The sequence below is a fragment of the Toxorhynchites rutilus genome, chromosome 1, assembly GCF_029784135.1.
Source record: "Toxorhynchites rutilus septentrionalis strain SRP chromosome 1, ASM2978413v1, whole genome shotgun sequence".
Classification (NCBI taxonomy): Eukaryota; Metazoa; Arthropoda; class Insecta; order Diptera; family Culicidae; genus Toxorhynchites; species Toxorhynchites rutilus.
Window position 1 is genome coordinate 14,600,434 of NC_073744.1, and position 23,535 is coordinate 14,623,968.

General features: G+C 45.0%; 1 protein-coding gene across 1 annotated transcript; it reads left to right on the forward strand.

Annotated features, from left to right (window-relative positions):
* Window positions 1-13,687: 13,687 nt before the first annotated feature.
* Window positions 13,688-16,780, forward strand: LOC129765696 (uncharacterized). Its single transcript, XM_055766116.1, has one exon. It carries the CDS (start codon window positions 13,688-13,690, stop codon window positions 16,778-16,780), a length of 3,093 nt encoding a protein of 1,030 aa, XP_055622091.1.
* Window positions 16,781-23,535: the final 6,755 nt, after the last annotated feature.

Sequence of the window (23,535 nt, forward strand, 5' to 3'; positions counted from 1 at the left end):
TTGCGTTGCCAGTTAACTATGGTATTTTTGCGGACTAAAGAATAAAATTCATTGAAGACGATTTGACGCTGATAAATATCGCCTTCAATTGCACCTACCTTTGCTAATGAGTCAGCCCTCTCATTACCCGGAATTGAGCAATGTGAAGGGACCCAGATAAAGGTAATGACATAACAGCGTCTGGATAAAGCACTCAAAATTTCTCGTATTCTCTCAAGGAAGTACGGCGAGTGCTTTTCCGGCCTCACTGAACGGATAGCTTCGACAGAGCTAAGACTATTCGTTACAATGTAATAGTGTTCAACAGGTCGTGAGGCGACGCTGTCCAGCGCCCAGTGTATCGCTGCCAATTCAGCAATATACACTGAGCAAGGATTCTGAAGACTGTGTGAGGTGCTAAAAAATTCGTTGAACACTCCAAATCCTGTGGACTCATTCATAGAGGACCCATCAGTAAAGTACATATTATCACAATTTTTTTTTTTTTTTATCTTCGCTTATTTTTCGTCGGCCTATTTCCGCCACTTTAGTGCCAATCACCGACATCAGGGAGGCGACTCCACCTGTTCCTACCTATCAGACTCAACAACTCATGAGCCGGGCCAACTTCTTTTACTTCCGCTCCGAAGGAAGACGTAACCAGAGATTTTTCGCCTCAGAAAATCCCAACGACGCCAGCTGGGATTGAACCCAGGCCGATCGGATTGTGAGGCTGTTACGCTAACCATACAACCACTGGCGCCGTCATATTATCACAATTGATATCCCCATACTTTGCATCGAAGATCGTTGGAACGATCCTCGATCGAAGATAATCTGATGTTCCATGGATATCCTGCTTCATAGACAGATCAAAATGCACAGAGGAATTGATGTAGTCAGGAAAACAAACACGGTTGGGAATATACGAAGAAGGATCAACCTGCATGGAGACGAATTCATGATATGAGCTCATGAATCCAGAATGAAAATTTAGCTCGATCAGCTGCTCAAAATTTCCGATCACCAATGGGTTCATAACCTTACACCGGATGAGGAACCGAAGAGATAATAAATTGAAGCGATCTTTTAGTGGGAGTAGGCCTGCCAAAACCTCGAGACTCATGGTGTGCGTTGAGGGCATACATCCCAACGCAATACGGAGACAAAGATACTGAATTCGCTCGAGTTTAATGAGGTGTGTTTTGGCAGCTGATTGAAAACAGAAACTGCCATACTCCATCACTGAGAGAATAGTTGTTCGATACAACATTATACGATCTTCGGGATGGGCTCACACCAGGTGCCGGTAATTGTACGGAGAAAGTTTATTCTTTGTTGACATTTTTTACTCAGATACCTAATATGGGCCCCCCAAGTACATTTAGAGTCGAACCAGACCCCAAGATACTTGAATGACATAGCATGAGTGATCGGTTTACCCAAAAGTTGAAGCTTTGGTTTTGCTGGTTTATGCTTCCTAGAAAAAACCACTATCTCTGTTTTCTCCGTGGAGAATTCGATCCCTAACCCAATGGCCCAGGTTGAAAAATTGTTCAAAGTATCTTGTAAGGGTCCTTGCAGGTCGGATTCGTTTGATCCTACGACAGACACCACTCCATCATCTGCAAGTTGTCTTAGGCTGCAATTTTGTGTAAGGCAATTGTCGATGTCGCTTACATAGAAGTTGTACAAAAGGGGACTTAAACATGAGCCCTGGGGGAGGCCCATGTAAGAGACCCGACTTACTGCCGAATCTCCGTGAGAAAAGTTCAAATGTTTCTCACAAAGCAAGTTATATAACATATTATTCAATAGAGGCGGCAGACCCCGAGAGTGTAATTTGTCTGTCAAAACCTCTATTGAAACAGAATCAAAGGCCCCCTTTATGTCCAAGAATACTGAAGCCATTTGTTTTTTTCCGGCGTAAGCCATTTGAATTTCTGAAGAAAGCAACGCAAGACAATCATTCGTCCCCTTGCCCCTGCGGAACCCATATTGTGTATCTGAGAGTAGGCCATTCGTTTCAACCCATCGATCAAGGCGAAGCAAGATAATTTTCTCCAACAATTTCCGTATACAAGACAGCATTGCTATTGGGCGGTACGAATTGAAGTCGGACGCGGGTTTTCCGGGTTTTTGAATAGCTATAACTCGTACTTGTCTCCAATCATCTGGAACAATATTATGCTCCAGAAACCGATTGAATAAGTTCAACAAGCGATGTTTCGCCACATCAGGGAGATTTTTCAGCAAGTTGAACTTAATTCTATCCGATCCCGGAGCAGAATTGTTACATGAAAGGAGAGCAAGATAGATTTCTACCATCGAAAACTCGGAATCAAGATCGCACCTATCTTGTGGTATATCTCGAATAATTCTTTGCACTGGAGCGGAATCGGGACAAACCTTTCGTGCAAAATTAAAAATCCATCGATGTGAATATTCTTCGCTTTCATTGGATGAAGAGCGATTTCTCATGTTTCGAGCCACTTTCCATAATTTTTTCATTGACGTTTCTCGTGATAAACCTCCCACGAAATTTCGCCAATAAGCACGTTTTTTCCCTTTGATCAAGTTTTTAAATTGATTTTCAAGGTCCAAATACATTCTTCGGCATAAGCTTCGAGTAACCGGTCATGTGCTGTGAGCGTCTCCGTTAAAGCATTGTTTTCGGTTACCGTTGGCTGTTATTTTTTTTTTATCGCCCGGGTGTGCTTTTTTCGCGCGTTTTCGAACTGTTCGAGATATCGTAACACGCAGTGTGAACTCGGAATTAGTGAGAAAAGCAGAATCATCAAAGCCTGGCAAGGCCAGCCGGCTTTCAGTTTTCGCCGATTTGTCGCCATCGCAATCGAAGTCGGACATCGGTGCTCAGTTGCACGCACACAATACCAGCGCGATTCGCTGTTCACTTACAGCAGTGTGAAGGAGAGCATCACTTCTTAGTGGTGTGTGATAGTGCCGAGCGCTCAAGCGCTCTGATTGAGAAGCAAGCAGCGGTTGCCAGTTCATCAGCACTGGGTGCATTGTGATTAGAGGTACCAATTACGGAATGGCAGAAGGAGGGGAGGATCTCCAGATATGGAGATCTCTGATGATGACTCCCCTCTGGTTGAAAAAACAAATAAAGGAACAGCGAAGACACTTAAACGCGTTCCTACATCAGAGGATGTTTCGTCCGGGGACGAGTCTGCTAACTCTAGCAAGCCCCCCTCTAAAAAACCTGCAAATATCTCCTCTCCAACCCCCCTCGCTCCTACCCCAGCTCAGATTTCGCCTCCCCATCCTGTTGTCCCCGATCCCCTTCAATCCTCGTCATCTCCTTCTCCTCCTGTTGTCTTCTCTCCACGTGTCAAGGTCTATCCTGAAGATGCACCTGGAACTGGTCCGTGGGTTGTTTTCTTCAGGCCTAAGCCAAACGGAAAAGCACTTAATGTTATTCAGATCATGAAAGATCTGGCAAGATACTCCTCCGTGACAGAAATTACGAAGGTTAGACCGACCAAACTGCGTGTTGTCGTGGCTGATCGGAAAGACGCAAACGGTATTGTCGTCGAAACGGTATTGTCGTCGTTGAGGTTTACCCTGGAATATCGTGTCTACGTGCCTTCCCATGACGTAGAAATCTCGGGGGTGATAACCGAAACGGGTCTGACGTGCAAATCAATTATGGAAGGAGATGGCAGATTTAAAAAGCTGCCTTTGATTAAGGTTAAAATCTTAGAATGCCGACAACTCGGCAAAGTCTCCCAGGAAGGGAAAGAATCGAAATTTACGCCGTCCGACTCGTTTAGAGTCACTTTTGCTGGCTCCGCCCTCCCTGACTACGTTATGGTGGACAAATTGAGGCTACCGCTGCGACTCTTCGTGCCAAAGCCCATGACTTGCCTGAAATGCAAGTCAGTTGGTCACACAGCAGCTTACTGCGCCAACAAGGAGCGCTGTGCCACTTGCGGAGAGCAACATGTGGACAAATCCTGCAGTGCGATTGAGCAAAAGTGTCCATATTGCGGAGGAAATCCGCACGTGCTCTCGGCTTGTGAAACTTACAAGAGTCGCTGGGAGAAGCAGAAGCGCTCTTTAAAGGAACGCTCGAAGCGCACTTTTGCGGAAATTTTGAAGGGCGCTTCTCCATTGGCCCAACAGCAACAACCTTTAACCGCAAACAATGTCTTCGCATCGCTGCCAGTTGACGAAATGGAAGCGGATACAGCTAACGAGGGCACACCGTACATCTTCCAAGGGAATCCCCGGCGCAAAAATGTGACCACTCCCAAAGTTCAAGGACAAGCCCCTCCGGTTATACCCTCTGTTAGCATGCCTAAAAAATCGAGTGCAGCGGACAAGCAAAATCAGGTTCCTCCTGGCTTCCGTGGGAATAATTCACCTTCGAACGACCCAGCACTCGAAGGGACATCAAAAACCCCAACTGTCCCTATTTTACCGACCAGTTCAACTTCCCAATCGGGATTTATAAAGTTGACTGACCTTGTGGCTCAAATCTTCACATGCTTTAATGTTTCCGACTCCATCAGAACCATTGTCATATCAATGCTTCCAGTATTAAAGACAATTTTGCAACAATTGATGCAAACATGGCCCCTCCTTGCAATGATTATCTCTCTTGATGTCTAATTCAAATAGAGAGGTCGGAGATATCACTGTTTTACAGTGGAATTGTCGTAGTCTTATCCCTAAATTTGATACATTCAAATTTTTAATTCATAACTTCAATTGTGATGTTTTTGCTCTGTCCGAAACTTGGCTTTCTTCGCGAGATGATCTCTCTTTCCACGATTTTAATATTATACGCTTGGACCGTGATGACAGATACGGAGGGGTGCTATTGGGGATCAATAAGTGCCACTCATTTTTTCGAATTGACCTTCCACCTATTGGAGGGATTGAAGCTGTTGCTTGTCATGCAAACATCAGAGGAAAAGACCTCTGTATTGTCAGCTTGTATTGGCCTCCGAGAGCTGCGGTTAGCCGCAAGCAACTTGTTGACATGTGCTCACTCCTTCCTGAGCCACGATTGATCTTGGGAGACTTCAATTCTCACGGAACTGCCTGGGGGGAACAGTACGACGACAATCGTTCACTGTTGATATATGATCTTTGTAACAGCTTCAATATGACACTTTTGAACACTGGGGAAACAACACGTGTACCTAAACCTCCTGCTAACCCAAGTGCTCTTGACCTCTCGCTTTGCTCGAATTCACTATCGTTAGATTGCAAGTGGAATGTAATCCAGGACCCCAACGGTAGTGATCACTTGCCAATCAAAATTTCCATCACCATTGGGTCGAATTTTTCTGAATCTATAAACATGGCATATGACCTCACAAGACACATTGACTGGAAAAAATATGCGGACGCGATTGCTCTAGCCATCAATTCCAGAGATGGTTTACCTCCATTGGAGGAGTATAACTTCCTTTCTCGTTTGATCTATGACAGCGCGGTTCGCGCTCAAACGAAACCCATCCCAGGCTCCACTATTCGTCGAAGGCCTCCCAATCCATGGTGGGATAGCCAATCGAACGCATTCAAAGCTTTTCGGAAACGTGGAACCCCTGAAAATTTTCAGACGTATTTGGACCTTGAAAATCAATTTAAAAACTTGATCAAAGGGAAAAAACGTGCTTATTGGCGAAATTTCGTGGGAGGTTTGTCACGAGAAACGTCAATGAAAAAATTATGGAAAGTGGCTCGAAACATGAGAAATCGCTCTTCATCCAATGAAAGCGAGGAATATTCACATCGATGGATTTTGAATTTTGCACGGAAGGTTTGTCCTGATTCCGCTCCTGTGCAAAAAATTGTTCGAGATATACCACAAGATAGGTGCGATCTTGATTCCGAGTTTTCGATGGTAGAATTCTCTCTTGCTCTGCTTTCATGTAACAATTCTGCTCCGGGATCGGATAGAATTAAGTTCAACTTGCTGAAAAACCTCCCTGATGTGGCGAAACATCGCTTGTTGAATTTATTCAATCGGTTTCTGGAGAATAATATTGTTCCAGATGATTGGAGACAAGTACGAGTTATAGCTATTCAAAAACCCGGAAAACCCGCGTCCGACTTCAATTCGTACCGCCCAATAGCAATGCTGTCTTGTATACGGAAATTGTTGGAGAAAATGATCTTGTTTCGCCTTGATCGATGGGTTGAAACGAATGGCCTACTCTCAGATACACAATATGGGTTCCGCAGGGGCAAGGGGACGAATGATTGTCTTGCGTTGCTTTCTTCAGAAATTCAAATGGCTTACGCCGGAAAAAAACAAATGGCTTCAGTATTCTTGGACATAAAGGGGGCCTTTGATTCTGTTTCAATAGAGGTTTTGACAGACAAATTACACTCTCGGGGTCTGCCGCCTCTATTGAATAATATGTTATATAACTTGCTTTGTGAGAAGCATTTGAACTTTTCTCACGGAGATTCGGCAGTAAGTCGGGTCTCTTACATGGGCCTCCCCCAGGGCTCATGTTTAAGCCCCCTTTTGTACAACTTCTATGTAAGCGACATCGACAATTGCCTTACACAAAATTGCAGCCTAAGACAACTTGCAGATGATGGAGTGGTGTCTGTCGTAGGATCAAACGAATCCGACCTGCAAGGACCCTTACAAGATACTTTGAACAATTTTTCAACCTGGGCCATTGGGCTAGGGATCGAATTCTCCACGGAGAAAACAGAGATGGTGGTTTTTTCTAGGAAGCATAGACCAGCAAAACCAAAGCTTCAACTTTTGGGTAAACCGATCACTCATGCTATGTCATTCAAGTATCTTGGGGTCTGGTTCGACTCCAAATGTACTTGGGGGGCCCATATTAGGTATCTGAGTAAAAAATGCCAACAAAGAATAAATTTTCTCCGTACAATTACCGGCACCTGGTGGGGAGCCCATCCCGAAGATCTTATAATGTTGTATAGAACAACTATTCTCTCAGTGATGGAGTATGGCAGTTTCTGTTTTCAATCAGCTGCCAAAACACACCTCATTAAACTCGAGCGAATTCAGTATCTTTGTCTCCGTATTGCGTTGGGATGTATGCCCTCAACGCATACCATGAGTCTCGAGGTTTTGGCAGGCCTACTCCCACTAAAAGATCGCTTCAATTTATTATCTCTTCGGTTCCTCATCCGGTGTAAGGTCATGAACCTATTGGTGATCGGAAATTTTGAGCGGCTGATCGAGCTAAATTTTCACTCCGGATTCATGAGTTCATATCATGAATTCATCTCCATGCAGGTTGATTCTTCTTCGTATATTCCCAACCGTGTTTGTTTCCCTGACTACATCAATTCCTCTGTGCATTTTGATCTGTCCATGAAGCAAGATATCCATGGATATTCAGATTACCAACGATCGAGGATCGCTCCAACGATCTTCGATGAAAAATATAGGGGTATCAATTGTGATAATATGTACTTTACTGATGGGTCCACTATAAATGAGTCCACAGGATTTGGAGTGTTCAACGAATTTTTTAGCACCTCACACAGTCTTCAGAATCCTTGCTCAGTGTATATTGCTGAATTGGCACCAATTCATTGGGCGCTAGACAGCGTCGCCTCACGACCTGTTGAACACTATTACATTGTAACGGATAGTCTTAGCTCCGTCGAAGCTATCCGTTCAGTGAGGCCGGAAAAGCACTCGCCGTACTTCCTTGAGAGAATACGAAAAATTTTGAGTGCTTTATCCAGACGCTGTTATGTCATTACCTTTGTGTGGGTCCCTTCTCATTGCTCAATTCCGGGTAATGAGAGGGCTGACTCATTAGCAAAGGTAGGTGCGATTGAAGGCGATATTTATCAGCGTCAAATCGCCTTCAATGGATTTTACTCTTTAGTCCGTAAAAATACCATCGCTAACTGGCAACGCAAATGGAACGAAGATGAATTGGGCCGGTGGCTTCACTCGATTATCCCTAAGGTTAGCCTCAAACCATGGTTCAAAAGTCTGGACTTGAGTCGGGACTTTATTCGCACCTTCTCCCGACTCATGTCCAATCACTGTTCGTTAGACGCGCTACTCTTTCGTTTCAATCTGGCCGGCAGCAATATCTGCGTTTGTGGCCGAGGTTACCACGACATCGAACACGTTGTTTGGTCGTGTGAGGTGTATCTTGTTGCCAGATCGAATTTAGAGAACTCCCTTCGGGCTAGAGGAAGGCAGCCCAATGTGCCGGTGAGAGATGTGTTGGCTCGGTTAGACCTTGATTACATGTCCCAAATATATGTTTTCCTTAAATCTATCGATGTTCGTGTGTGATTATCCTTATATCCTTATACCCTCCATTTCTTCCTTTGTGAGTAATTGGTCCGCTTGCTATAAACAGAAGAATGAAATGTAAATTCACAACTGATGTACGAATAGATTAAAGAATTGAGTGTGTGTGATTATCAACATTGTAATAATTTCCTTATACCCCATCCTTTTCCTGAGAAAATGTCACCCTTTTAATCTCGAGTCCACCACGAGTAATCGGTTTCCCACATTACTAACCATAGATTTAAGAAAATTGTTCATATATATAGTTTTAAAAATATATTTAAGATTTCGGCTCCTTTAAACTTATGTAACTGAGCCTGTAAAAATAAACGAATTTATATATATAAGGTCCAAATACGTCTGAAAATTTTCAGGGGTTCCACGTTTCCGAAAAGCTTTAAATGCATTCGATTTATCTCCATAAAGCTTGGAACACTGGCCATCCCACCATGGATTGGGAGGCCTTCGACGAATAGTGGAACCTGGGATGGGTTTCGTTTGAGCGCGAACCGCGCTGTCATATATCAAACGAGAAATGAAGTTATACTCCTCCAATAGAGGCAAACCATCTCTGGAATTGATGGCTAGAGCAATCGCGTCCGCATATTTTTTCCAGTCAATGTGTCTTGTGAGGTCGTATGCCATGTTTATTGATTCAGAAGAATTCAACCCATTGGTGATAGAAATTTTGATTGGCAAGTGATCACTACCGTTGGGATCCTGGATTACATTCCACTTGCAATCTAACGATAGTGAATTCGAGCAAAGCGAGAGGTCAAGAGCACTTGGGTTAGCAGGAGGTTTAGGTACACGTGTTGTTTCCCCAGTGTTCAAAACGGTCATATTGAAGCTGTTACAAAGGTCATATATCAACGATGAACGATTATCGTCGTACTGTTCCCCCCAGGCAGTTCCGTGAGAGTTGAAGTCTCCCAAGATCAATCGTGGCTCAGGAAGGAGTGAGCACATGTCAACAAGTTGCTTGCGGCTAACCGCAGCTCTCGGAGGCCAATACAAGCTGACTATACAGAGGTCTTTGCCTCTGATGTTTGCATGACAAGCAACAGCTTCGATCCCTCCAATAGGTGGAAGGTCAATTCTAAAAAATGAGTGACACTTATTGATCCCCAATAGTACCCCTCCGTATCTGTCATCGCGGTCCAAGCGTATTATATTAAAATCGTGGAAAGAGAGATCATTTTGAGAAGAGAGCCAGGTTTCGTATAGAGCAAAAACATCACAATTGAGTTTATGAATTAGAAATTTGAATGTATCCAATTTAGGCATAAGACTACGACAATTCCACTGTAAAACAGTGATATCTCTGACCTCTCTATTTAAATTAGACATCAAGAGAGATAATCATTGCAAGGAGGGGCCATGTTTGCATCAATTGCTGCAAAATTGTCTTTAGTACTGGAAGCATTGCGGTGACAATGGTTCTGATGGAGTCGGAAACATTAAAACACGTGAAGATTTGATCCACAAGGTCAGACAACTTTATAAATCCCGATTGGGAAGTTGAACTTGACGGAAAAACAGGAACAGTTGGGGTTTTTGATGTCCCCTCGAGTGCTGGGTCGTTCGAAGGTGAACTATTACCACGGAGGCCAGGAGGGACCTGATTTTGCTTATCCGCTGCACTCGATTTTTTGGGCAAGCTAACAGGGGGTATCACCGGGGGGACTTGTCCTTGAACTTTGGGAGTGGTCACATTTTTGCGCCGGGTAATCCCTTGAGAAATAAACGGCGTGCCCCCGTTAGCTGTATCCGCTTCCATTTCGTCAACTGGCAACGTAGCGAAGACATTGTGTGTATTGATTGGTTGTTGTTCTTGAGCCAGTGGAGAAGCGCCCTTCAAAATTTCTGCGAAAGTGCGTTTAGAGCGTTCCCTCAAAGAGCGCTTCTGTTTCTCCCAGCGAGCCTTGTATGTTTCACAAGCTGAGAGCACGTGTGGGGATCCCCCGCAATATGGACACTTATGCTCAGTCGCACTGCAGGATTTCCCCTCATGTTGTTCTCCGCAAGTGGCACATCGTTCTTTATTGGCACAATAAGCAGCCGTGTGACCAACTGACTTGCACTTTAGACAAGTCATTGGCTTTGGAATAAAAAGTCGCACGGCTAACCTCAATTTATCTACCATCACGTAGTCAGGGAGAGCTGAACCAGCGAAGGTGACTCGAAACGAGTTGGACGGCGTAAATTTCTTTTCTTCTCCTTCATGGGAGACTGTTCCGAGCTGGCGGCAACCCAAGATCTTAACAGTCGTCGAGGGCAGTTTTTTAAAACGGCCGGTACCTTCACTCGTAATGTATTCGCACGTCAAGCCCGTTTCGGTTATCACACCCTCAATTTCGACTATGTGAGAGGGTATGTAGACCCGATACTCAATTGTAAAATGCTGATCGACAACAATCTTGTTTGCGTCTTTTCGATCATTCACGACAACTCGCAATTTGTTTGGTCTAACCTTCGAAATTTCCGAAACGAAGGTATCGGAAATCTTTCGCGATCTGCATGACTCTCAACGCCTTTCCATTTGGCTTAGGCCTGAAGAAAACAACCCAGGGACCAGTTCCGGGCGCATCTTCTGGATAGACCTTTACACGGGGAGTGGGAATAACAGGGGGGGAAGGCGAGGACGGGGATTGAGAGTGGGAAGGCGAAGGTTGAGAAGGAGCGGGAAGAACAGAGGGAGAAGACGAGGTTGAAGGTAGAGTGGGATCGTTAAGGGCAGATGGGAGATTTGCTAGTTTTTTGGAGGGAGGCTTGGTAGGGTTAGCTGACTCGTCCCCAGAAGAAGTATCTTCCGTATTTGGAACACGTTTGAGTGACTTTTTTTTATCCGTTAGGAGGGAACTAGAGTCAGAGACCTCCATATCACTCTCTGCCATTTTAAATTTTCACTTATATTCTAAGTATTTTTTTAAACAATATTTCACAATAAAATAATTCACAAAAACAAAAAAAAAAAACTTTTAATTATTAAATATTTTCTCTCAGTATATTTAATGTTATTCACCTATGAACGCACTCCAGTGCAGATGAACGGGAGCGTGCTGAAAGCTCGTTGGTGGTGGGAATGTGCCTACGACACCACTACACACAGTCGTCGGTGAAAGCTTACCCGCACTGTCACTGTTGGCACGATGACTCGGCGAAATCTCCAATGTCGGCGAAGCAGCGACAAAACAAAAACCAATGCTTGGCTTTCCGAGGATGAAAGCCTTTATCCACTTGCAGGCAGGGCACTTCACTCACTATCCAGATAGCGAAATGAACTCTTCAGCGGCAAAAAAACAACAATCACGCGGTAACCGATAACGGAACTTGGACGCGACTTTCCTTCGTCTGGTTACTTCGGGCAATCGGCGAAGAATGGATGGATGTGCACAAAGCGACGTTTCTGAGTTTCTTGCGGATCCCAACTTGCGGATAAATTATCAAATGAAGATCAAGCTTAGTTTGAAGACAACACTTACATGATCTAGCAATATTTTATTCAATTTGAAGATGAATTGATAAAAATAACACTTGCCAAAGTCATATTATATGGGTTTCGCAAAAAGCTGCAGTGAAAACCATCCGCACTATAAATCAATAAAAAGTATAGTATAAACATTATAATGATATAGTTACAATTTTATTATTTTTCTACATATCCTATACTGCCGTTCTACGCATAGTTGTCCCATTTTCCAAAATCAGCAACTGAGAAAAACGCAATCAAAGTTTTCTATCATATTTGACTACCAGAAGCTTTAAGCATCTCAGTTTAGCAATATAACGGGTTTCCTACAAGCAGTAACCTATTGTCTAATGGAATGTGAAAAGTTGTTTTTCCGAAATATTATGCATCAAAAATATTATAAGGGGTTGTATCTAGAACATGACCGCATTTTCGACGTAGAACTACGCAATTATATTATGCAATCCACTTGTTTATCACTTCGAATATTATTTTAGAATGCATCGAAATTTTTGTAATAGATTATGTTCTTCGTTACAAATAAATTTAATGAACGTCCTTTTACATTTGATACGATGCCTAGGACTACCAGAATATTTGAACGGAAGAATTGTCAAACGATCTCTCATGTTTCATGTTTACGTAGTTCTTGAACCGCGAATGTTCATTCACCTCTAGCATCTGAAATGACGATTTTCCCAGGCTTCTCAGTTTAAAAGTACGTTTAAGGGAAACATATTCCGGTCTGCACAAAGACAAGTGATACAATCAATGGCAAAGCACTCTGCATTGCTTCGATATATATTCCTCCCAGGACTACGGTAGGCCGCCATCAGTTCTTTGATATTATCGAGGCATTGCCGGAGCCGCGGTTAATCTTAGGTGACTTCAACTCCCATGGAACAGCATGGGGGTCACTCTACGATGACAACCGTGCCACGTTGATTTATGATCTGTGCGACAACTTCAACATGACAGTTTTAAATACTGGGGAAGCAACTAGGATAGCCAACCCTTCTGCACGGGCAAGCATGCTAGACATATCTCTCTGCTCTTCTTCATTATCCCTGGATTGCACATGGAAGGTAATCCAAGATCCCCACGGTAGTGATCACCTACCAATAATTTTATCGATCGCCAATGAATCAAAATCTAGTGAGTCAGTCGATATTGCGTATGACCTCACGAAGAATATTGACTGGAGAAAATTTGCGGAATTAATATCTGAAGCAATCATTTCGATGCATGAACTTCCTCCCATTGAAGAGTATAACTTTATATCAAGTTTGATTTACGATAGCGCACTTCAAGCTCAAAAGAAACGTGTACCGGCTACCACTTTCCGACGTCGTCCTCCATCACTTTGGTGGGACAAGGAATGTTCAAAGGTCTACCTTGAAAAATCATCCGCTTTCAAAAAATTCAGGAAAACTGGATTAGTGGAATGGTTTCGAAAGTACCAAGCTCTAGAAGCCAAACTAAAAGGTCTGATTAAAGCAAAAAAGCGTGGATATTGGCGGAAATTCGTCAATGGTTTGTCAAGGGAGACCGCTATGAGTACTCTTTGGAATACGGCTAGGAGAATGCGCGGCTGGAACCATACCAATGAAAGTGAGGAATACTCTGACCGTTGGATTTTCAAATTTGCAAGGTAGGTTTGCCCCGATTCTGTTCCTGCACAAAGCGTCGTACGCGATATTCCGCTCCAATGCGATTATGAGAATTTTTCGATGGTAGAATTCTCAATTGCCCTCCTCTCATGTAACAATTCAGCTCCGGGGTCGGAAAAGATTAAATTCAACTTGTTGAAGAATCTCCCCGACTTGGCAAAGCAGCGTTTGCTGAACTTGTTCAACAAGTTTCTGGAGCTGAATATTGTCCCGCATGACTGGAGACAAGTGAGAGTGAGTGAGAGGTTTATGGATGAATACGTCAATTTGGGACATATGGAAGTGGTCATACGCGTCGCGGGCCCGCAGTTCTTCTTGCCACACCACGCCATCCATCGTCCGGAAAGCAGCACCACTAAAACCCGTATCGTTTTCGACGCCAGCAGCAAAGCAACTGGTCATCTATCACTAAACGAAGTGTTGCAGACTGGCCCCATCGTACAGCCCCCACTGATCTCGACAGTGATCAATTTCCGGATGCCCAAGTTTGTTTTCACGGCTGACGCGGAGAAAATGTTCCGCCAAGTCTGGATACACCCGGAAGATCGGAAGTTTCAGCAGATCCTCTGGCGCCGAGATCCTTCGCAACCAGTACAAACATATCAGCTCAAAACGGTCACGTACGGGCTCACTAGTTCTCCGTACCATGCAGCTGCTGTGCTCAACAAACTGGCAGAGGACGAAGGACAGAAATATCCTCTTGTGGCACCCGTCGTAAAAGAACGTTTCTACGTTGACGATGTTTTGGCCGGAGGAGACGATCCAGGGGAGGTAGCGGAAACTTGTCGACAGTTGCAGGCTCTGTTAGCAAAGGGAGGATTCACATTGCGGAAGTGGTGCACAAACGATTCAAGAGTGTTGCAACACATCCCTAGCGAGCTGTGGGAAAATGCTTCGCAAATCGAAATCGGTCAGTCCCATCTTACAAAAACTCTCGGACTGCTATGGGATGCCAGCTCAGATTGCTTCAGAATAAAAATTCCTTCGCTGACGGAATTGAATGGAGTAACCAAGCGCGTCGTGGTGTCGGAGATGTCTCAGCTTTTCGACCCACTCGGATTCCTTGGACCGGTAGTGATTAACGTCAAAATGTTCATTCAGGAGCTATGGACGAAGTGTCTATCTTGGGACGAAGAGTTATCTGACGAAGACAGCAATTGGTGGCAGAATTTTCGTGTGGAATTACCCATTCTCGCGAAGCTCACAGTGCCCCGGTGTGTGCTTCCCAATCAACAACGCGAATATCAACTCCATTGTTTCAGTGATGCGTCTCAGCGAGGGTATGGTTCCTGTGTCTATGTTGTGGGACAAAACGCAAGTGGAGAAATTGAAAGACACCTTTTGATCGCCAAGTCACGTGTCGCTCCGTTACGTGGCTTATCAATACCGCGCCTAGAGTTATGTGCTGCGGTTCTCGGAAGTCAGCTGGTACAGAAATTACGGACCACCGAATTCGTCGTCGCTAGTGCTACATTTTGGACAGACTCAACTGTGGTACTACACTGGATTCGTTCGGTGTCTACAAAATGGAAGGTGTTCGTCTCCAACAGAATAGCTGAGGTTCAGGGTCTCACCAGAGGCTCTCAATGGAGACACGTTCCTACACATCTAAATCCAGCGGATCGTATTTCACGTGGCGTCCGCCCAACACAAATACAGGAAGACACATTGTGGTGGCACGGTCCAAACTTTCTCGCTGGACCGAAGGAGGACTGGCCTGAAATCTTGCCAAACTCATCAGACATCGATGTTATCCAGGAACGGCGCCAAATCATCGCTTTGACTTCCATCGTCGTGGATAATTCCATTTTTTATCGTTACGCCGAGCTGGGACGCTTGCTGAGAATATCTGCATGGTGCATCCGGTTTGCCGCAAACTGTCGTCGCCAGAAGGATGAACGTAACTTTGAAAGGATTACACCACACGAGATAGATAGCGCGTTGAAGATCCTCGTTCGTAAGGCACAGGTAACAGTTTTTCATCGTGAGATTATACAGCTCGAATTACAAAGACGTGATTCCAACTACACGGTCGAACTTGATAATAAATCCCCCCTGAAACATCTGAATGTCTTCCTCGACATCAATAGTTTACTACGCCTCGATGGACGTTTGCGGAATGCGTCAATCCCCTACGATTCGAAATATCCGATGATTCTCCCAGCAGACCATCGCTTGAGCCTCCTCCTAGCTCGATCACTGCATTTGCAAACAGCTCACTCTGGACCTTCATTGCTGTTAGCAACCATGCGCCAACGGTTTTGGCCTTTGCGTGGTCGGCAGCTGGTGCGTAAGATCGTGCGCTATTGTATTACCTGCTTCAAGTGTCGCCCACCTAATATGCACCAACAAATGGCACCGTTACCTGCGGTTAGAGTTGTTCCGTCCCGAGTGTTTTCAAAGGCTGGCCTCGATTACTGCGGGCCATTTCTAATTCGTCCGTTATATGGGAGGGGGGCAAACGTGAAAATGTATATCGCGGTTTTCGTTTGCCTGGCGGTAAAGGCGGTGCATTTTGAAATCGTTCCCGACCTTACGTCCGCTGCCTGTATAAACGCAATTACACGATTCGTCTCGCGATACGGCCGATTACTTGAGCTCCATTGTGATAATGCGACAGCTTTCGTCGGGGCTGATCGCGAGTTGAGAGCAGCACGCGCGCGTTATCTGCAGCAGTTCCAAACGAACGAATGGGAGAACTACTGCCTGGATTCAGGAATTGAGTTCCACTTCATCCCGGCTCGCTCACCACACTTCGGGGGGTTGTGGGAGGCCGGAGTGAAATCCTTCAAATATCACTTCCGCCGGATATTCGGAAACAGGTCCTATACACTGGACGAGTTCTCTACTGCTGCTGCCCACATCGAATGTATCTTAAACTCTCGGCCTCTCACTCCCTTAACAGACCATCCAGATGACCTTGACGTATTGACTCCCGGCCACTTTCTGATCGGGGAGCCAATGTTCTCGATACCTCAGCCCGATGTTTCAGACGTAAATTTGACGCGTCTCTCTCGATTACAGGAAATGCAGAGATTGAAGCAAGATTTCTGGAACAAATGGTCCAGGGATTATGTCAGCCAACTTCACCAGCGATCGAAATGGAAGACAGCTGTTACCAACGTCCGAAAGGGAGCGCTAGTCTTGCTTAAGCAGGATGGACTACCACCGTTCATGTGGAATCTTGGCCGGGTGGTAGAGACGTACGTCGGTTCCGATGGGTTGGTAAGGGTGGTACTTGTACGAACTGGTCAAGGAACGTACAAGCGAGCCATCACCGAAGTTCGAGTCCTACCGCTGGAGAACGAAGGAAACCATGAGCATCGGGTGTTGGGAGAGGATAATGGAGTATCCCAACCACCACAATAAACGTTGAAACGGACGGTTTCAACGGGGCCCGGTGTGTCGTCGATTAGGTTTAATTATATTGAATATAAAGTTGAATTAAATGAACTCAAACCTTTGCTATAAAAATTACCATTATGAAAACGCAATTGAATGACAGTCAGAGTGACAGTCAACAGGAAATAGATCGCCTTCTGCGTTTCTTTGTTCGCCATTCACACTATTGTAGAAAGTCGTACGATCTATCCTCTATGTGTCCGATATCAGTCAGTCGAAATACAAACGTTGAAGACGCAACAGTATTTTAAAGTCTATCCGAAATAAGTCGATCGAATTATTCAGTTAGTACTAGTTGGCAGTCGGCCGTGGAGTTGGGACAGGAATACCAGTCCCTCGTCGTTTGGAAGGTCTTCGCTCGCAACACTATCGTTGGAATCATTGATAAAGCAAATATAATTAATGAAAAGTTTAAGAATTTTCACTGTTTTCCTTCTGTTAATTCCTAGTAGGGTAGTTTTTTTCAGCTCCTCGAAATCAAGCCTCCTCCATCCGCCTAAGATGCCTGATATCATCTGTTGAAGTACCGTCCAAGCTAGTTGGACGCGAACACATGTACAAAACTTGTGATTTACTGTTTCTGCAACTCGGTTGACGCAGTGTGTACAATTTTCGTCATCTACACGCCGCATCACGAAAAATAATTTCGATGTTCAATTTTCTCGTTCACAAATAAGTACAGTTTTGAACGCTGTTCTGAAGTAAGATGCTTCGATGCAATATTTCGCCACGTGCGTGGCCAGTCATCTGCTGGATTATTTCGTTCCACCCTTGGTGTTTCGGTTTGAATGACGAAGTGATTGTGGATTTGATCGGCGGAGGGGTTTTGTAGGATTTGGTGTGGAATTTGGGATAAGTTTTGTAGGATTTGTTTGAGGTCAGGAAGATCTACTGAAATTTGTGGTCGAGGATTTGTTTGGAGAAGAAAGGAACTGTAATAAGGAAGTGATCCGATCTCTTTCAAATGACGATTAATTGCGAGCGACTTACACTTAAGCGCTGGTAATTGTAACTTCAGACCACCTTTTTCCTTGCAGCGAGCCAACTGCATCATCGGGACGCGGGCAACAGTCCCTCTCCAGAGAAATGTTCCCATCGTTGATGTAATCTTCGCTATATGTACGTTCAACGGTGGGAGAATGGACGCGAGGTACCATATCCTAGAGGTACCGAACGTGTTAAGCATGATCACTTTTTGATGCAGCGTCAGCATACGCAGAGAGTGCAGCCACATTAGTTGTGAAAACTTCCCCACCAGTGCATTCCAGTTTAGTGTTGTCATGTGCTTTATCGAGTTTGCGAAAATTACACCCAATATTTTGACTACATCGGCTGTTGACAGCCACTGGGTGTTGAAACTGTCGTTTTCGCAAAACCCAACATCGATAGCAACAGTTTTTCTCAAATTCAATTTTGCCCCAGCAGCATTTTCGAAGCGAGTAAAGAGTTCATGCATCGCTTCAATTTGCGCTGTTGATGTGACGATCACGCTGATATCATCCGCATACGCTACCAGCAGATCGTTCCCGCATACACTTTCGAGTCTGCACACTAGTGGATGGATATACAGTACGAAGAGGTGCATTGACAACGGGTCCCCCTGTCGTACCGATCGTTGAATCTCGAACGACCGTGAGAGATGTTCGTTGATAAGCAGTCGAGACGCAGATCGACTGACGATGCGCGAGAGTAGAGCGATGAAATCGTCGTTGAAGCCGAGAGAACGCATGATTTGGAAGAGAAAAGAATGCCGGACCCGATCAAACGCATGGTCGAGATCGAAGCTAATTAGCTTCCCAGCACGACGGTCATGACGGAGACTCGCTATGCGGTCTTTCAGAGCAAGAGTGGCTTGGAAAATGTTCCGCTCTGAGTTCGAGCATTTCTGACCTTCACTTAGCACGTGGTGTTCCCTCATCACCCGCTCCAACCTGGTTTTGAGGATACGGGAGAACAGCTTATAATCGCTGTTGAGCAGTGAGATCGGACGGTATGATCGGGCCGTATGGTCGCCTCCCCTCTTCTTGACCAGCACGATGATACCCTCCACGCTGGAGGAATATTTTCGCTGAGCGCCTCGTTCAGCAGAAGGTTCAGCTCGCGGTGGATGACGTCGAACATACGATGGTAAAACTTTCTCGGTATTCCATCGCAGCCAGGAGATTTTCGTGGTACGCTTTCGGTTATCGCAGACCATATTTCTGCTGTCGTAATGTCGCTCATGCAGACTCGTCGTTTGGCGGAATAACACGTTCACATATGAAACTGTTCCCATCGGCCTCTCTCGCCTCCTCTGAGTATAGTGACGAAAAGTAGGTGACCATGTGGTCCTCGATCGATCTCGACTCTGTTATTGTTTGCTCCCGCTCTGTCTGCAGCTGCGTGATTATGGTTTTCTTTCTCCGTCTTTCCCCCAACTGAAATATCGATATGGGTTCTCCCGCCACGTATGTTTCGTTGATTCTCATGAAATTGTGAGAAAATCTCCTTTGGAGCGCTAGCATTTCGCCTTTCAGTAGGTTGATGGTGGTCAACATTTCTGGATGCTGGTAGTATCCGTCGTATGCACATCGTAGTTCGCCGTACAAACGTTGATGTTCACTGTGGAATTCATCGAAAACGGATCGACTTTTCCACTTAAAGAAGCGCTTTATTTTGGGTTTCGCGAAACAGAGCCACCACTCAATCCAAGAGCCGTAATTTCTGCGTTGTCGGGTCCAGTATTGCCACTTATACTGGAATTCCGCAACGTTTTCGTTAGTCATAAGATATGATGAGTTAGTCATAAGATATGAAGGGACCAAAATCCACGACCATGTTCTTGTCCAAGGTGGGGAAGACATAGACGAAGTGAGAGCGCTTTGTGGTCGGTGAACGAGCAGACATGGGTGTGTGCTACACGCAAGTGGTCGCGCAGACCGCTGCTGACGTAGATGCGGTCTAGGCGCGACTGGGCGTTGCGACAGACGTACGAGAAGCCACTATCACTGGGACATAGTTTCTCCCATACGTCGTGCAGTTGTAGTTGCTGGACGGCTGCTTTGAGAGCGGGACTCGCATTCGGGCTGCTCGAATCGCATGTTCGAAGCACGCAATTGGAATCGCCGGTCAAGATTACATTCGTAGTGTTATGACGAAGGTAGTAGGGAAGCGTTTCGTGGAAAAAAATTTCGTTGTGAAGAACCGGAGGGAGCGTAAACATTGCAGATCGTCGTGTCTTGCACTCGCAGCGCAATCAGTCGGCTGTCCAGACTCCTCTCAACGTTTGTAACTTGTATATGTTGTTTGAGAGCAATAGCTGTGCCCCTTTTCGTATGGTCTACATTGAACAAAACGACGTAGCCAGGCAAGGAGAGCTGCTCGTTCTCTACTTCTTGCAGACACACGATGTCAAGGTTCTGACTGTTGACGAAGTTTCGTAAAGCGTTCAGTTTCGTGGGGTTCGTGATGGTAGCGATGTTGATGGACGAAATGTTATACGATGTGGGAGCCATTTAGATTAGCATCACTTCAAAACTCTCTCCGTCGGTATCTTCACGGCGAGGTAAGGTCGTCCTCGGTTCGATTTGCTGCTGTTGGTTGTGGTAGAGTCATCTGTTCCATTACCATTGCTATTCTTGCTCTGCGATCGTAACGCTGGTTTTTTGAAAAAATCGTCCACAGCTACGACAGCTTGCGGTGGCGCTAGCAATTTGGTTCGTTGAGATTGGGCTACAGGCTGGCTGTTTGCATTCGGTTTTGGACATGAGGTGCTTTCGGGCTGCCCACTTGTGTGCGTTTTTGAACCCGAGGGTTCACTCTGGTTCGTAACACTCGGCAGTTCCGGAAACACTTGTGATGATGTCAGTGGTGGAGCGGTAGATTTCTTCGTTTGTGTCGGTCTCTCACCAGCTGATTTCTTGTGTTGTTGATTGGAGGTTGACCTATTAGTATGTCCAGATTGCTTCGCCACGTTCGCGTAGCTTTTCTGGTAAATAAGCTTTTTGTTCTGGACACATGATATGCCAGTGTGTGCTTGCTCTTTGCAGTGGCGGCAGGAATGAAGCTGTCCCTTATACACGACAAACGCTTGCTCTCCGTCGATTGTTACCCACGAATCTATATTTCGCTTTACCAGCATACGAGCGGACCAAATGCCGAGCGGTATACCTTAGGCTTCATTGTTTTCGCCCCACGATACTTCTTTGATCGAGATTACTTCACCGAACGCAGTGAGAAAATCGACGACCTTCCTTTCGGATACATCTTCCGGGAGATCGTAAACACGTACTTCTACACTACCATCTTCCAGCGTAATTCTAAGAGTGTGTTTCTTCCCCTCACACTCCACTTCGTGCTTTCCGTCATGTTCATCGACGACTTTTTGTGCGATCGCCAATTCACTGACTTTTACGAACGCACATGCATCACCTCTGTGGCACTGAAGTCGTTTGATGTCTTCCATCTTCAATCCGAGAACTGAAGAACAAAATCCAACAAGCTTTTCGACCGACGGCTTAACGGCGAATTGAGAATAGTCTATTTTAAACGTGTTTTCTCGCCTTATCGCGGAACACTGATCACGCGACGCGGCACAGTATAGTATTAGAAAAACCAACGGTTAATGCTTCACTTGTGATAGGCGCAATGGGAATATACGTCTGCACGTCTCAAAAGCTGAGCGGTATATATGTTATCCTGTATTCGCAAATTGTTAGAGAAAATGATTCTACTTCGTTTGGACAAGTGGGTCGAAACGAACAGTTTGCTGTCAAATACGCAGTTTGGCTTCCGCCGAGGTAAAGGGACGAATGATTGTCTCGCGCTGCTATCTTCTGAAATCCAAATCGCATTTGCTCGCAAAGAACAAATGGCTTCCGTTTTCCTCGATATCAAAGGGGCATTTGATTCAGTTTCCATGGAAATTCTCTCAGAGAAGCTTCATAATCGTGGACTTTCACCAATTCTGAATAATTTCCTGTACAATTTACTGTCAGAAAAGCACATGAATTTCTCTCATGGCAACTCAAAATCTTCTCGTTACAGTTTTATAGGCCTACCGTAAGGCTCCTGCCTAAGCCCCCTCTTGTACAGTTTTTTGTCTAATTGTGTAACTAGAGACTGCACGCTGAGACAACTTGCAGACGATGGAGTTATTTCCATCACGGGTACTAATCCCGTCGTTCTGCAAAAGTCGTTGCAAGATACCCTGAACAATCTGTTCACGTGGACCCTCAAGCTGGGTATCGAATTCTCTACGGAGAAAACTGAAATGGTCGTTTTTTCTAGGAAGCACGAACCCGCCCAATTCCAGCTTTACCTATCCGGCAAAACGATCCAACACTCTATGTTTTTCAAATACCTGGGTGTATATTTTGATTCTAAATGTACCTGGGGGAGACACATTGCGTATTTGAAACAGAAATGCCAGCAAAGAATCAATTTTCTCCAAACAATAACCGGAACATGGTGGGGTGCCCATCCAGGAGACCTCATTCAGTTGTACAAAACAACGATATTGTCAGTGTTAGAATATGGCAGTTTTTGCTTCCGATCAGCTGCCAGGATTCATATTCTCAAGCTGGAGAGGATACAATATCGTTGCTTGCGTATAGCCATGAGGTGTTTGCATTCGACACATACGATGAGTCTCGAAGTTTTGGCAGGAGTACCCCCGCTTACTCTTCGGTTCACAGAATTATCCTACAGATTTCTCATCCGTTGCAAGATCATGAATCCATTGGTGATTGATAACTTCGAAAATCTACTCCAACTGACTCCTCAGTCAAGTTTTATGTCTTTATACCATGAGTACCTTACCCACGACGTGCACCCTTCACCAGGCATCTCCAACCAAGTTTGCTTCCCATACTTTTGCAATTCCTCTGTCATTTTTGATCTGTCCATGCGACAAAAAATCCATGGAATACCAGATCACCTACGCTCCAATGTTATTCCGTCGATATTTTCGGAAAAATATGGGAAAGTTGGATCTGATATAATGTTCTTTACTGACGGTTCATTCATAAACGGGTCCACTGGTTTCGGCATCTTCAATGAAAATTCCAGTGCCTCATTCAAACTCAAAGATCCTTGTTCCGTGTATGTCGCAGAAATGGGTGCGATATACTATGCTCTACGGGTCATTGAAACACTGTTCATCGACTATTATTTTATTTTTTCAGACAGTCTCAGCTCAATAGAGGCAATCCGCTCAATGAAAGTTGATAAACGCTCATCTTATTTCCTAACAAGAATAAGACATCTATTGAGTGTTTTGGTCGAAAAATTATTCAAGATTACCTTAGCATGGGTTCCCTCTCATTGCTCGATTCCGGGGAATAAGAAAGCGGACTCGCTAGCTAAGGTGGGCGCTTCAGAAGGTACACTTTTTGAAAGGCAAATTGCCTTTAATGATTTTTTTCAGATTCCTCGTCAGCACACACTCATTAGTTCGCAGCGCATGTGGAGTGAAGATGAGTTCGGTCGTTGGTTACACACGATTATCCCTAAGGTCTCGACGAGTGCATGGTTCAAGGGATTGAATGTAGGTCGTGATTTCATTCTCGTGATATCTCGGCTTATGTCCAATCACTACAACTTAAACGCGCATCTCTATCGCATTGGGCTCGCAGCAAACAATCTTTGTGATTGTGGCGATGGCTACCACGACATCGAGCATGTTGTCTGGTCGTGTATCCGGTTCCATACTGCTCGCTCTCAGCTCTCTAGAGCACTGAGAG